Source organism: Rhipicephalus sanguineus, chromosome 10, assembly GCF_013339695.2.
Source record: "Rhipicephalus sanguineus isolate Rsan-2018 chromosome 10, BIME_Rsan_1.4, whole genome shotgun sequence".
Lineage (NCBI taxonomy): Eukaryota > Metazoa > Arthropoda > Arachnida > Ixodida > Ixodidae > Rhipicephalus > Rhipicephalus sanguineus.
The window spans coordinates 142,641,412-142,656,337 of record NC_051185.1 but is presented as its reverse complement, the minus strand read 5'-3'; the positions used below and the strand labels follow the sequence as shown (position 1 = coordinate 142,656,337).

The 14,926-nt window shown below is 45.5% G+C and overlaps 1 protein-coding gene across 1 annotated transcript in view; it reads right to left on the bottom strand.

Moving 5' to 3' along the window:
• Positions 1-14,926, bottom strand: part of LOC119406776 (conserved oligomeric Golgi complex subunit 5) — a 35,777-nt gene that overhangs the window by 5,204 nt on the left and 15,647 nt on the right. The window contains exons 10-15 of the mRNA XM_049420205.1: positions 10,967-11,217; positions 7,328-7,390; positions 5,416-5,519; positions 3,556-3,687; positions 1,575-1,743; positions 152-295 (exon numbers count right to left, since the gene is read on the bottom strand). Of these exons, the coding sequence (XP_049276162.1) occupies positions 152-295; positions 1,575-1,743; positions 3,556-3,687; positions 5,416-5,519; positions 7,328-7,390; positions 10,967-11,217 (863 nt within the window). The remainder of the gene's footprint in view (positions 1-151; positions 296-1,574; positions 1,744-3,555; positions 3,688-5,415; positions 5,520-7,327; positions 7,391-10,966; positions 11,218-14,926) is intronic.

Here is a 14,926-nt window from a genome sequence, read left to right as displayed (position 1 = left end):
AGTGTCGAGCGTTGATAACCGTCCTTGCTGGTCAAACCCGAATAAATCAAAATAAAACAAGAAGCGGGCGTGGCAATATTCACACTCTAATCCACTCTGCCGTGCTACTAGTCAAACCACAGAGAAAGTTGATACTGCAGATGGCACGCACCTCGTACGGTGAGCGAAGTTCAGGCGGTGCCTTGGCAAACAGGAAGTGTAGCATCAACGAATGAGGCACCACGTCACCCAGCATGGGGGACTGGGCCACATGCTGGGGACTCTGGAAGAGCAGAGGACGCAGAGCCCGGAGCACCTGCACACACATTTGGTAACAACAGGCCTTGTAGTGACTGCCAAAACAAAAAAAAAAAAAACATTTACCACATTTGACAGTGCATATTTCAAGTTCCGCACTGCCCTCAGGTTTCACTCCAGATGAAAGACTCACTGGCTACGATTCAACAGTTGCCGTATGTAAAAGAAGTAATTATTTAAATGAAACTGTAACTAGACTGATATCTGAAGCAGCATTTGAAGTTGTGAATAAAGCACCAATTCAAGAAGTAAGCAAACTCTACCAGACCACGAAAGACTCAATAAAGAATGACAGCAGATAAAAGTGACAGTTCAAGATCAAAAATAGAATTTATTGAGCTGACAAATCTGATCAATAAAAAAAAAAGAAAGATCAGTGACATGAGGAATTATAATGTCAAAGAGATAGAGGCAGCAGTAAAAAAAAGAAAGGAGGCATTATTAAAATGGCCAAAAGGAAGCTTTAGGAATGACCAAAAGGTACACACTAAAATTTAAGCAGGCCAAGCTTACTAGCAGTTTCAACGACATAATGGAGCTAGCAGAAAGCTTCTGCTTGAAACTGTACATTTCACGGATAAGTCATCCATCCTCACTTGAAACCAAAGCAGAACAAGAGATTGAAGTTCCATGAGTAACTAGGACAGATGATGTTAAAAAGGCCATATGAGGTATGCCCTGCAGAAAAGACGTAACAGTTTATTCAATTTGTTTGCATGTTAATTAGTAAATTTTACCTAATTACCAACCAGCTGGCATGATTTCAGCATTTAAGGACGTCCACTGCACTTCAAAGCTTACTTTCAAACACATTTTCAAAGTCTGTTACATGAAACAATTTGTACCAGGGGCGTAGCTAGAAATTTTTTTCGGGGGGGGGGGGGGGTTTCAACCATACTTTATGTACATTCATGTATGCATTTCTATGTGTGCGTATATTATACGCAAGCAAAATTGAAAATTCTTGGAGTGGGGGGTTTGAAACCCCCAACTCCTCCCTTGGCCATGCCCCTGATTTGTACATAAAAATTATTTCCTCAGTATATTCTAAACCTGTGTTACTAAATAGGTACGGTTTAGTTTTTTACTAAATAGGCATGGTGTGGTTTCTGAGTACACTGATGATCTTCATAAAGCGGGGTGCAGGCCAAGACAAGTTGTTGTCACACCACTCATGCTCTTTATCTCAATCTCTCCTTTCCACAAAATTTCTATAAATAACATAAAAAAAACACCAATAGCATATGTGCAACTGTTGCACAGCACACACAGCCCACCTTGTAGGGACGCCCCAAGTCGGCCAGAGGTTGGCCCAGCGGTGCCAGCGCCATTTCCATGTGGGCGAAATCGGCGGCCAGCCGCATTTTGCCACCCTCGGCCAGCGGCCGAACCAAGCTCGCATGCCGCACGAGCAGCTCCAAGGCACGTGACGCCAGGTCCCGCAACCTGCGAGGAATTTTGATGCCCCTTTTTGTGCTGCTGACCTTGGCAGTCCTTCACGTTTACTGCCATCGATGCTTTTAACAGTCGCACACCCCACTTTTGTGCTCTCCCGTCTCTCGATCAAAAGTAAAAGTTACAAGATGTTTCAATTATTGGACCTGTTTCTAATGCCACAGCTGATACACTCAGAGTAGGCCATTACGAGCTCAGGCACCTCACTGAAGTGATAAAGGCAGTTGTCAAAATGAACAAGTATGCTGCAGCAGTTCACAGATTGATTAACCCCAGAAAAGATTTGCGTACTAAAACCAACAAGAAAGCCAACAGTTTCTTTTGTAAACTAATACAGTCAAACACTGGCACTATAATGAACCTTGATTTAAATAAAATTGCAGTGTAAAGAAATATTCAAATTTCCGGATATAAGGTCTACTGAAAGGCACTGTACCCTTTTCTCATAATTCAGTGAAGTAAGTTTTGTGCCACAGTTTAATGAAACCGAGACACCTGAGAAGTGTACCAGAGGCCTTTTGAGCTGTTATCGGGCATGGCTGTGGCAATTCGAGCCCTCTGATACAAGAAAAGACATGCACTGTTTTTTTAACCAACTGATTGATGATTTCCCAGTACCTAAGGACTCTGAAAAATCTGACGTTGACTGCATACTTTACGCCTGGGAACAGGTTACAGAATGATTGCATGTTATGCATACACCTGCAGTAATTTTGTGTACAGGTACTCTGATAAGTTTCTTCTAGGCATGGGTGAACATTCGAGCATTTCGAATATTCAAACGAATATTGTAAAATTCGAATTCTTTTCGCAGGAATTAAAAATATTTCAAGTATCCAAGCTGAATGAACAGGTGCATTTTACCACAAGCAACCTGCCTGAAAAGGTGGTTTCACCACAGCATGGGACAGCTTTGCCGTGAAACCCTATTTAGGAGAAATCTGCACTGCCGCGAATCCACACTTCAAAGCTAAATGCACATATCATGTGCACACCAATTATTACCATTTTTTTAAAGTTTAAAAGCATGTTATGCGGGCTTACATAGGCTAAGTTTAGCAAATTTTAAAAGGTGATGTATTTTACCACTTATAACTAGCACCCTACTACTATTTGAGTCTTACTACTATTTGAATTAGCTTCCATTTTGCTTGTAACCAAAAAAGCGATATTCACACAAGCCTAGTTCCAATGCTTAAAAATATTGTGCTAGTCAGCCTTTTCATGATAAAAATGCTCATTTTTCCTTATAATATGTGACATATGCTATTTGAACTCATCAATTTGAAATTATTCGACCAAATCACTATTTGCTTCGAATTCTGTTTGAACCTTTAGTTTACTAGACTTCGCCCATCCCTGGTTTCTTCCCATTCCCAGTTCCAGCTTGTGTCAGCACATTCAAACACTTTTTGTTAATGACAATTTGTGAGGAGATTCTGCCTTCTGCTGTGGAGGACATCGTGTGCCTTACATAGATACTATGGGTGAGCAACAACAGCGTCTCCACACTGTTATGCAGACTGTTGCCTGAGCTGTGGCATGTCGCCCTCAATTTGTCACGACTGAGTGCACCACAAACCTCTTCCTTTCTTTGCCATCCATCCTCCATCCGCTACACAAAATAAAGCTGTGGAACGATGCCCTCCGCGACGGACCTCCCAAGGTTTTCCGAGCCATAATAAAACGGGCTCGGCACATCGCCAGAACCATCCTAGGGACCTCGGACTAGAGGTGCCTCCCACGCTCTTCGCTCAATTGCAGTATTATTAATATTAAAGATGTTTTACTCTTCACACTCACCCCTGTGTGACAGCAGCAGCGGGTGGCCACGAGGAGAAGAAGTCGTTCTGGCAGTGCAAGAGGAACTGCTGCAGCTCACGCATGTACAGCGAGCAGGGGGCATCGGGGGCAGCCATACGGTCCACAGCAGGGCTGCAGGGAAGAAAGCACAATCACCAAGGGGTCGACACTAATTCTGACCGCCTGTATTACCCTTATCATGCGGCTAAGAGGATTTTTTGCAAAGTGATAAGACCAAGGCTGCTCGTGACACAACCTGAAAAAGAAGGCAGTAATTTTAAAGGGGCCCTGCAACACTTTTTTCAGCGTGATCAGAAAACGCTGCCAATCAGTAGTCGAGGCTCCCGAGAACACACGAGCCAAACTTATAGCGCAGCACGCGACCTGGAATTCACAATTAATTCTCAAAGTCATCTAGAAATCGTTCCTTCTCCCGACAAATGACGCCATAAACCCAAATCACTGCGTCATACACCCAAGTCCACGGCCATTGGCTGACTTGAGCATCATGAGCTGCATAGTTACTGTGGCCGCCACGGGATGCCGCCACGTGCCTGCGTGCGCGTTCGCGATCACACTGAAAGTATGCCGCACATTTGAAGGAAAAAAGAAAAGAAAGTGCTCAAGGTCATGATGCGCATTGATGAAGGGACGCCTCTTCTTGCCCCCTTGTCATCCCCCTCCTTGCGTAGCTCTCAGCGCGCTCGCTAGTATGAAAGGAGAGAGAAAGTGCTTGAAGCATGCGAAAAATCCCTGTAACTCCGCTCGTACTTAACGGATTCTAAAAATTTTTGCGACAGTCGATTCGTGAGGCAATAAGTTCTTTTAATGAAGTCATTCAATGATTACTTGGAAAAGTGTTGCAGGGCCCCTTTAACAGTGGACCAGTTCTAAGTAGAGCCTGTGCCATCTGCATGTAAGTCTAGTGTCATGCAGGTCACGTGAGCAGCAGGGGGAGTTAATAAATAAGTAAAACGAAATGATGATGCTAAGTGATGACGATTATCATGGTGCTCGAGTTGATGATGCTGAATGATGATGATGATGATGCTTGAAATGAGAATAAGCTATCTTAGTCTACCCTCACACACACTCACGGGCTGCTTACAGCTTTGCAGTCCAACGGTTTTTTCACAGCATGAAACTGGCTGATTTTTTTTTATATGAATTATTGCAGAAATGTGCCATGCAGCAGTTAAAGGGTGCAACTGCAGTACATCATTGTTGTCTAGTACACCATGGAAGTTACACAACTTTTTAAACGATAACAGATGCATGCCTGTATCAACACTCGCTGTTGCTGATTGTGTTCAACCAGCTCAGTCCATGGACACGTGTTTTTCAAGGATCGCGTGCATTTCTGCATTCTAGCCTAATGGTGCCCCGTAAGGTTAGGCACTAGAATGCCTCAAGATGAGCTGTGAATTTGCAGGAGACACACAAACGCAACCTAAAAACCATTTCCTCTGGCCGTCAGGTTGTGTGTGTCGCAACAGCAGTTAGCACACATAGTACCTTCAATGCTGGTTGCCATAGAGTGGTCCAATCAAGAGCTACAAGATACTCAGTCCACTTCAACTTTGCATCAGAAGCATGTCTACAAAATGAAAAGTTTTAAAGAATAGCAGGAGACAAACAAAGTAAACGAACAGTGCAAAGTTGGCTCCCATGTATCAAAGCACCGAAAGTAACGTTTCTGTCATGCGTCTTTTCAATCACTGTTGTTGGGCATGCGTTTATTTAAGTAACGGTTAACGCTAACCTAGCAGTTCACCAGTTAGGTTTGCCAAGCAGTTTGAGACCACCAACAACAAACCAAGGGAGTAGAAGACAAAGAGGAGAAAAGGGGAATGCTCTCACGTGCAGAAGTCTTCCTCGTGCATGGTCAGGATGATGGCCTCCACCGATTGGCTCACAGCGGACAGCAGTGGTTGCACTATGCTCTGGATCACAGTCTCCACCGACTGCACGACGAGCAATCACAGAATAAGCAAAGTTAAAAAAATAAAAGTGATTAATTCAACCTCATTAACCGCTGTGGAATCTTGCCAATAGGAACCTCCATAACACATTTTTCACAATAATAAATTTTTTTTTCATTTCTCTGCCAACATCCCTTAGGAGAAGAACCGAGCGCTTGGTGAGTTCGTAATCCATTACGATGAAAACTACGCAAAAAAATGGTGACAAGGGAGGCACATGCACAAGCACAGACTAGCAACTGAAAGTTTATTGGGAGAAACACAAATATAAACGACATGGTACAAAGCAACACGTGACAATTACAGGTCGACAATTAGGTAGTCTATCTTAAGTCTGTGCAACAATACTGATGGCCCAGCAATGCACATGTCACCATACTTACGAATAAAAAACGCCTCTGATACTTCACACGCTGTCACAGGCATGCGCAGGGTGCCCCATGAGGGGGGGGGAGCGAAGTCTCACCGCAGCCCCCCTCCATTTCCCCTGACTTCACAGTGGATAAAAAAATGAAAATTAAGCGATGACGTGCTTTCCATAGCAGCCTGCCTGCCTTTGGTCCCTGAGTTTTTTGGGGTAACAATGGGAAGTAAAAAGCTTTTGGAATGCAACATCAGTAGTCCTTGGTCACCATCATTGTCAAAAACCTATGTGGCCATAACCCTGCCCTTTAGACAATGACAGGTAACTGAGTAAAGGTATGGGGCAGAGTTGGCACCCCCTCAGATGTTTAGGGGGAGGGCCGCCCCCCTCTACCCCCCTCGTGCACATGCCTATGCATGCTGTCCTATCTTCATGCCTAGACAGCACCTTGGTTTGATGAAGCAACAGGCGGCATTTGCAACCTTTGTAGTGTAGGCACAAATTTGATGACAGCTGAGCCTTCGGTGATGTCCTGTGATCCATTAATCGGTTGCTCAAACACCTCACAGGTTAACCGATATAGCACTTCCCGCAAGACAAAGGAATGAGAGAACACGCTTTCTGCAGTCAACCAACCCGTTGCAGTGGTTTATGTCACAATCACTCCACCTTTTTAACGTTCAACATTCCTATCCACTGCTGCACAGATGCGACCCAACATGTTACCAGACAAGAAAGCTACCTTAATGGCAAAACAGCTTCCTGCCTTTTCCACACGGTGAGAGAAGGCATGGAAAAACTGAATGCAGGCAACACGTGTCCTTACCACCAGCCTCCCTGTTACCAATGTGTTTAGGAGGAATCCCTTAGAAGCAATATGCTTTATTGTATGGTTAATGCAAACATGTCTTCACTTTAAGTTGGATAATGTGACTACAGAAGTAGGCTTTTACTGGTATTTCTAAAGCTTGCACCCTTACATTCTACTAATTTACTAGCTTAAACAATAGTCCAACAACCCCACATGATATTTTACCTTCTTGCAGCCGTGCAGGTTCTGCTGCAGCAACATGCGAAAATCGCCACTGGTGTGGGAGCTGACAGAGCCACTGCCACACCACCAATTCGGAACACCATACTAACCATCGCTATTGAGTTTACCGTCGAGCACGCCTATATTCATACTTTTTGAGTGTGATTTGGATAGCACGATTTTCGAATGATGTGTTTTATTTTGCAGTTCCTGTGAAGACTGTACCAACGAGATTCCGCCGTATGCAGTTTGCAGAGATACTTAGGGATCAAAAAAGAAGGATTCAGATCAAGCAAGGAGATCTTCAATGTATTGCAGTCAATGTCAACGTGAGAACAAAAAAAATCAGCTATTGGCGATATGATGGGCTAGAGAGCGAAACATTTCACTGACCTTCAGAGCTCCTTTGACTATTGATGCAGCCTCGGGCGATTCCACTGCATTGCCAGACAACAACTGCGGAAATGGGAGACACAAGACGAAGACAAAACAAGTATAAATGACCACTGTAGACGATGATAGCCTATCCGCAAGTCCCAAGAATGTCCCCATAACAGGGTAGCAAGGCCGAAATATTAGGCAGATTCACAGTAAGCCGGACTGTCGAGCGTAGGGCTTCAAAATGCTGGAGAATTCAAACATACCCAAAACAACAATATGATTACAAGGCGCAGCAGAACTTTGGGTTAAGGGGGGACATGGTTTTTAGAGATAACATAGGTTATTTCTTGGCCGAATTAGATGAAACTGCACTGCTTTGTTCAGTTTTTTTAGCTTTATTTAACTATCCAGTTATATTTTACACAGGTCAATTATTTCCAGAGATAATTAGTAATCTCATTCTATTGCTTGCTGAAACAATAAAAAATTATCTATGCAACATAACATCATTATAAACCCATATATAGGTACCAGAAAGCCTAAGGAGAGCAACGCTGCAAGCTGATTGGAAATCGAACAACTACTTCTCAATTTACAGCACTAATGAGTTCATGGCCTACACCTAGCCAAAAACTAGAAAATTTTAAACTAATATAAAAAAAAATTGGAATTGCAGATTGAAAATCTGCTTGCAGCATTGCTTTTTATGCATTTAGCTAGGTTGTGCAAAAAGAATTGTAGCTCTAGCTGTCCTAGGTCGACTTTTACAGAAGAAGCAAACAAGGGAAGCGGCCAAAATCCATGTTTTGAGAAAATGAGCAAAAAAGGTTAAAACTTTATTTAGCATTACAGAATGAAAAATATCAAAGGCACACATACTTTTAGTGATTAATATGCACCAGGCATATAATCAGACTGATTGTTAGCATGAGCATGCCTTTTTTTCAAGTTCTGCTGCAACGAGGCCGCTTATCAGTTCAATGACGGTACCGACGCCAATATGCGACGAGTGTCCGCGCGTCATCCACGATCCGTCGTATGACACGGCGTTGTTTCCCGGGTTGTCCACGTTGAGTTCCGCGTAGATGTCGCGAACCGAACTCGCGCACTCACTCATGAGTTTCGAGGCAGCAAGAGTAGCGGCAGGTGTTAGCTTCTTCTTCACGTACGCCTGCCACGTTTTCGTGAGGAGGCCGCGACGCGATATGTTCATCATTGCAAATATGTCGTTAAAAGCAGTCTGCCTGTTGCCAGTAGCCTGCATTGGGCGGGTGGCGAGCACGTTTACTGTGAATGGACTTAATTCTGCTGTCCGTCGACGCGCGGCGAACTCCACTTTGACGACCCGTCACCGCAGTTCACACACTAGCTCAACCTTGACGGCAAGGCCGTATTCCCGCTCGCCTCTCCTGATCTCGGTGTCTCTGTTGTAAATCTTGCACTTTAAATGCGATATTATCAAAGCATTTACCGCCTCCAAGTCCAGGATGGTGAAGGTCGTTTTATCAGATGGGGGACCCGCGGCGTCCGCGCGTTTAGCGATAAGGCTGCGCTTCCGTTCCGTCGCCGCAACAGATGAAATCTCTTGCAGCTTCACTTCTGCCTTCTTCTTCTTGTCTTCTATCTGTTGGGGCTGCAGAATTTGTGTGTCGTGACGCACATGGCCGCTTTCCGCGACGTTGTCGGCAACTGACGGGCTCGTAGGACTAGCGTCCGTTAGGCCTACCGCGCTGGCGTCGACGGCCGCTGCGAGTTCGTCATCCTCGTTGTTCTGGGTCGTTGCGGGGCGCTTCCTGAAGTTCTCGGCTAGCGATCGCCTCACCCGCTTTCCGAATTTGTGTTTGGTGCGGAACTTCTTGATGACAGGACCCATAGCTGTAGGCAGTCGACAACACCAGGACAAAATGGCGCACGCTCACGCGCGTCTCGGCGGTGAAGCAGACGCCGGAAACGCCGCTTGGCGAATCGGATGCCTAGATTTTGTCACGTGCCCCAAGCAGCCAATAGCATCGCGTGCTTGTACTTCTCGATGACGCGTTTTTGCTAGACAACCAATGAGCAAGGCGAGCCAGCGGTGGCGGGAAATTGAAGATGAAAAACTGCTCTTCCAAACGAGATCAAGATGGCCACGATAGCCCGTGTGTACCGGCAACGGTTCGGCGCGGAAAGAGCGCGATTTTAGCGTCAATTTGCGCTCAGACAAACCTCATATTGGTGTTACAGATTGATTTTACGGCGGAAATAATGAAAATAGAAGCTACAAACTTAGCAGACTTGAGCAAAAATAGATATAGATTCCGAAAATGTCAGCTTCAAAAAGTCGATTTTTTCGCGATTTTCGGCCTTCTAAGACCCGTGTCCCCCCTTAATTTTGACCACTTGAGGATACCCAACACGCACCCTAATTTATGTACATACATGGGCGTTTTTGCATCCAAACCCTTTTAAAGGAGTACTGACACAAAATTTGGAAGGCAAGATAGACCTGTGTGGGCATACACACATCATCTACAAAATATCAATGACTAATATAGCTTAGAAGATATTGCCACGTGTGTGCTGAGAGAAAGATGAAGACGAAAGTGCAAAGGCTCATACGTGTTATGCAGGAGCCAGAAAGAAGAAAGAAGAAGAACTCGCTGGCGCGCGCTATTAAAAAGACCGACCTGCTGCTCTTCTCTCGATCTTGGTGTTACAACCTCTCTTTTGACGTCGCGACAATATTTAAAATGAATTTCAAAGTGTGTACCACGCAGTATCACACAAAACGGAGCACCTTGTGACATTGACATCAACTTGAACTACAGGTAAACAGCGCTACAACGGGACAAAGAAAGAAGGGACAGGACCAAGTGATGACTGACAACAACGAGTCTTTGTCCCATTGTAGCGCTGTTTACCCGTAGTTCAGTATGTATCAACAAGCCTGCATTAACATTCTGTATCAGTTGACATCAACTTGGTTCAAGTGCAAACAACCAACAGCCAGCAACGTCACGAGCTTGTGTTGGCTGCCATGCTCCTTGTGGCAGCTCTATCCCACAGCTGTCAACGCGATGCTAATGTGCACACGATGCCGCGCATGGCATGCATGGCGAGTGCTCACTGTTCTGTGTGCTCACATGCCCAAAAAAGCCCGCTGGATATCGCCTCTCTCGGCGCTCTCTGGAACCGAAACTGCAGCTGCATGCGGTAAAAACGTCTCCAAATAAATAACCGTTGCACGCTCAAGCAATCGAGGTTTCCGACCATGATAAGTGGGTCATTAGCAACTTATTGGCACAAAAGAAATGAGATTTAAATTTTTTTTGTCAGTGCCCCCTCAAAACAGCCACTATTCTCATATACTGATCACATATATGATCACATATCACACATTAATCACATATGTTCTAAAACATTTCAGACTAACTCTGCTGACTCAAAGTTCGTGGGTTTTCCAGCGAAATGCTGGAGGCCTGTGTAGTTAGAATTAGGTGCTTGTTAAAGAAACCCAACTGGCCTAAATTTCTGGAGCCCTCCACTATGACATGCCTCGTGATCATATCGTGGCTTCGGCATGCGAAATCCCAGAAATTATTATTACACTATCATTCCAGACTAACTGAATGTTTGCCCTCGTCAAGGAAGAGGAGGCAGGGCCCATCTCACCGCGTCCATCTGCGTCTGGAAGAGATGCAGCAGGTGCAGCAGGCTGGCATTGCACTGTTGGGCTGCGGTGGCCGGGCCGTTCACCTGCAAGGCATCCGAGCCTTCCAGGGCGGCAAGCTGCTCACAACGAGCAGCCAGCTGGTGGACGGCTTGCGCCACGTTCTTGGCCACCATGCGGCACAGCCGGCTGTCCACCGAAGCCACTCGCAGCTCACTGTACGTTGGCACAATGTGTAGCCCCCTTGTCAGCACTCAAACATTGGAGCCATTGTCAGTGCAGTTATCGACGCTGCCACAACTGGCATCAGCTAAATGGCACCCAGCAAGTGGGCTTTCCACACCAACAAATTCTACTGAATTGTTTAGTGTTTTAGTAGAAGCGCACAAGAAAATGCAAACACAGAAAAGGAATGAACGGGGCAGGCACTAGTTTCATCTTATACTTTAATATGACAAATTTATTAAACCTCCATTCTTGTGCAGTTTACACTACATTGGATTTAAGGGTTGCTCAGAGAGCTGGAACATCAAAGGCCTTTAATGACTGGGCTTAAATTTTGCCTATCTAGACAATGTAACATCATCACCTGTGCCAAGCAAACATTAGACTTCACTTTGCACAGCACTCAGTGAAAACTACTATAGAAAGAGCATGACAAAATATAAGTACGAAGGATGGGGCAACGCCCTCCATCCTGGTTTGTTGTATTTAATATATGTGTCGTAATCTTTCGCATACAGTTTTCACTCAGTGCAGTGCAACATGAACAAAAACAAGCTACATGGCCCAAGTTGTGGCTTCACTCAAACATGAACCACGAGGTTCTGAACCACAACCCGTTACATCTAGTCTGTCGGCATGCATTTTTAATACAATCATATTACTCTTCCCCTTTTAACCGCCACCACTAATTTCTCGTCATAAAAGAAATGGCTGAATAAAAAGCCATACCAATTCGCCCAACCGTAATGTAAATGATGGTAAAAGCCATGGGATGCAGGCCTAGCTGTTGTTGGCCTCTGCACATAAGCAGGCGTAGTGGACACCTGTTGACTTTGGCTCCAGTTAACCTGATTATCAATTTGTTGAACAACCGGAAGCTAGGGTCAGCTACGTATGCAGACATTTCCATAAGCCAAGAGTCGCATTGTTTCAGCGGTGCTATTGGCCTTCACCAGATAATTTAATATGACTTCCTAGCAATGTGTCCCCACCGAAAATGCTGTTCTTTTGCAGGTCATCAACGGACCTTCAAGTGAAGACTAAAGCTGACAGAGAATGCATGACGTACATTTACTGGATTCTAAAATGCGCCGATTTTTTCCCAACAAAACGAGTCCAACAATTACGCAAGAGTTCCAGTTGGCTATGAAACTTATACCTCATTCATCATACTTGCAATAGCTTACAATCAGAGCCAGTATGATGGTCATTAAAAGATTATAGCAGTAACGAAAGTTCTCGCCTAGGTTGACAACCATAGGCGTGCGCAGGGTTCCCCATCAGGGGGGGGGGGGGCAAAGGTTCATCGCAGTGCCCCCCCCCCCCTACGTCAATGTAGGAGGCAGATCTTACCCCCCGCCCCTCTTAGGTGACTGGGGGGTCAATGTATGGGGCAGATTTTGCGTCCCCCCCTCTCTTACCCCCCGGTTTGCATACCTATGTTGACAACAATGACCTGCCACTTTCATTATGAAAGCTTTAAAGATAGAGTTAAGTCATATGCTAAGTTGATTGTAAGTGAGCCGAATCATGCATCTTCACGGTGCTGTTTCATTTATCCTTACCAGGGGCGTAGCCAGGGGGGGGGGCTTATGGGGCTTCAGCCCCCCCCCCCCCCCCCGAAATTTTTCGTGCTCTCATACACCACCAACCAGCGGCGTCACCCGGGTGGTGGGATTTATTGGGCTTCAGCCTGATTATCATTTATTTAATTATTTATCTTTTTATGACCCTCAAAATGTTAGCAGAAGCAAGTTTGATATCGGGCTCTACACAGATGGCTCAAAAGTGGATGATGACACAAAACATCAACTGCTAGGTTCTCCTTGGATTCCTCCGCCATGCTATATGTTTAAGTCTATGAACGATTTTAAGCAGAAACGAATGTTTACGTGGCTTGGCTGGACAGGTACCGATGGCTCAGCTTCTCAGCGCTTCAAGAGGGTGCGTTTTGCCGAGTGTGTGTCCTTTTTAGCAGAAGTGAGATTGGCAAGGGCCAACATGCGCGCACTAAGGCCCTCGTATCCAAGCCATTTCAAAAGTGGAAGCACGCCCTCGAAGTCTTCGGTGCACATGAAGTCACTAAATATCACACTGACGCTCATCTGGTAGCCGATAGTTTTCTTCAAACCTTCTCAGGATGTGTGCCCAGTGTTGTTGATCAGCTGGACCATGGCAGGCAAATTCAAATAAGAGAGATCCGAAGGAAGTTACAGCCTATTGTTGAGACAGTTCTCTTTTGCGGGTGGCAAGGTGTGGCTCTCCGTGGACATAGAGACAGTGGTCCCATGGATTCAAGCACAGCCTCCTCTACAAATACAGGCAACTTCAAAGAGCTGCTTCACATGCGCGCGGATTGTGGCGACACAGATCAAAAAAAGCATTTGGAAAGTTGCCCAAATAAGGCCTCATATTTTAGTTTATATGTACAAAACCACATTATAGAAATCTCTGCTGCAATCATCAAGGAAAGCCTAGTCGCAAAAGTAAATGCTGCAGGCTGCTTCTCCGTACTTGCTGATGAAACGACGGATGCTGCGGGTATTGAGCAGCTTACTGTTTGTGCAAGGTACCTTAATAAGGATGCGAACGGAATCGAAGAAGTGTTCTTAGGCTTTGTGCCAATTCACGACCAAATGGCCGGGCCCTGGCCGACACCATCATAAGGCTCCTTATAGAAATGGGAATTAACATGCAGCATCTCCGTGGTCAAGGCTACGGTGGTGCAAGTTCGATGGCCGACAAAACGAATGGTGTTCAAGCTGCTGTCCGTGAGAAATATCCAGCCGCACTCTATGTACTCACAGCGCGTGTCACTCCCTTTATCTAGTTGTGTGTGCAGCATGCTCCATCACAGACATTTGAAACTGTTTTGGGACTCTGAAGGCGACGTCAGCCTTTTTCCGTAAATCTTCTAGCCGCTCACACGTTTTGCGAAAAGTGATAAGTTTGAGCTGTCCTGAGCCTACAAGGCAGCGCCTTTTGGGACTATGCGAAACGCGCTGGGCCGAGAAGCACGATGCAGTGCTTTCATTTGTGAGCCTCTTTCAGCCGTTCATCGCAGCACTAGAGGAGATTAAGTTTAACGGAAATAGCGAAAGTCGAATGCAGGCAAACAGTCTAATGTTGGCACTCTTTTCACCAGCGTTCCTTGTGAGCCTGCATGTGACGGAACACGTGTTAGCACTGACTTTGCCGCTGTCAAAGAAGCTGCAGACGAGGAGTATCGACATGAGCGCTGCCATTGACGACATAGAAGTGATACAGCAGATAATTGAAAGTGACCGCAAGAACACGAATGTTTCTTTCTCAAAAATATTTGCACAAATGCAGGCATTGGCAGAAAAACTGAATGTGGAGATCACCAGCCGTCGAGCCGGTGTCCGGAAGCAAAACCTTGGGAGCAATGCATTCGAAAGTGCGGAAGAATATTTTCGCAGAACCCTGTTCATTCCGTTCATGAACCACGTACTAGCCCAGTTAAACCAACGGTTCGAAAAGCACAGGACACTTCTAAAGGACTTTTCATTAATTGTATCATCCGCAATACCACCAATGCAAGATGATCGGGAGAAAGGAGCAGAAAATCTCCTGATCGTTTTTGCGCATGACGTCGAAACGAGGGCTGGTTTTGGAGAACTGCGACTATGGTGGACAAAGTGGGCGAACAAAGCAGCAAACCAGAGCCCCGGTACAGGAACCCAATGCCCTCTCTCATTGCGACAGCAGGTTCTGTG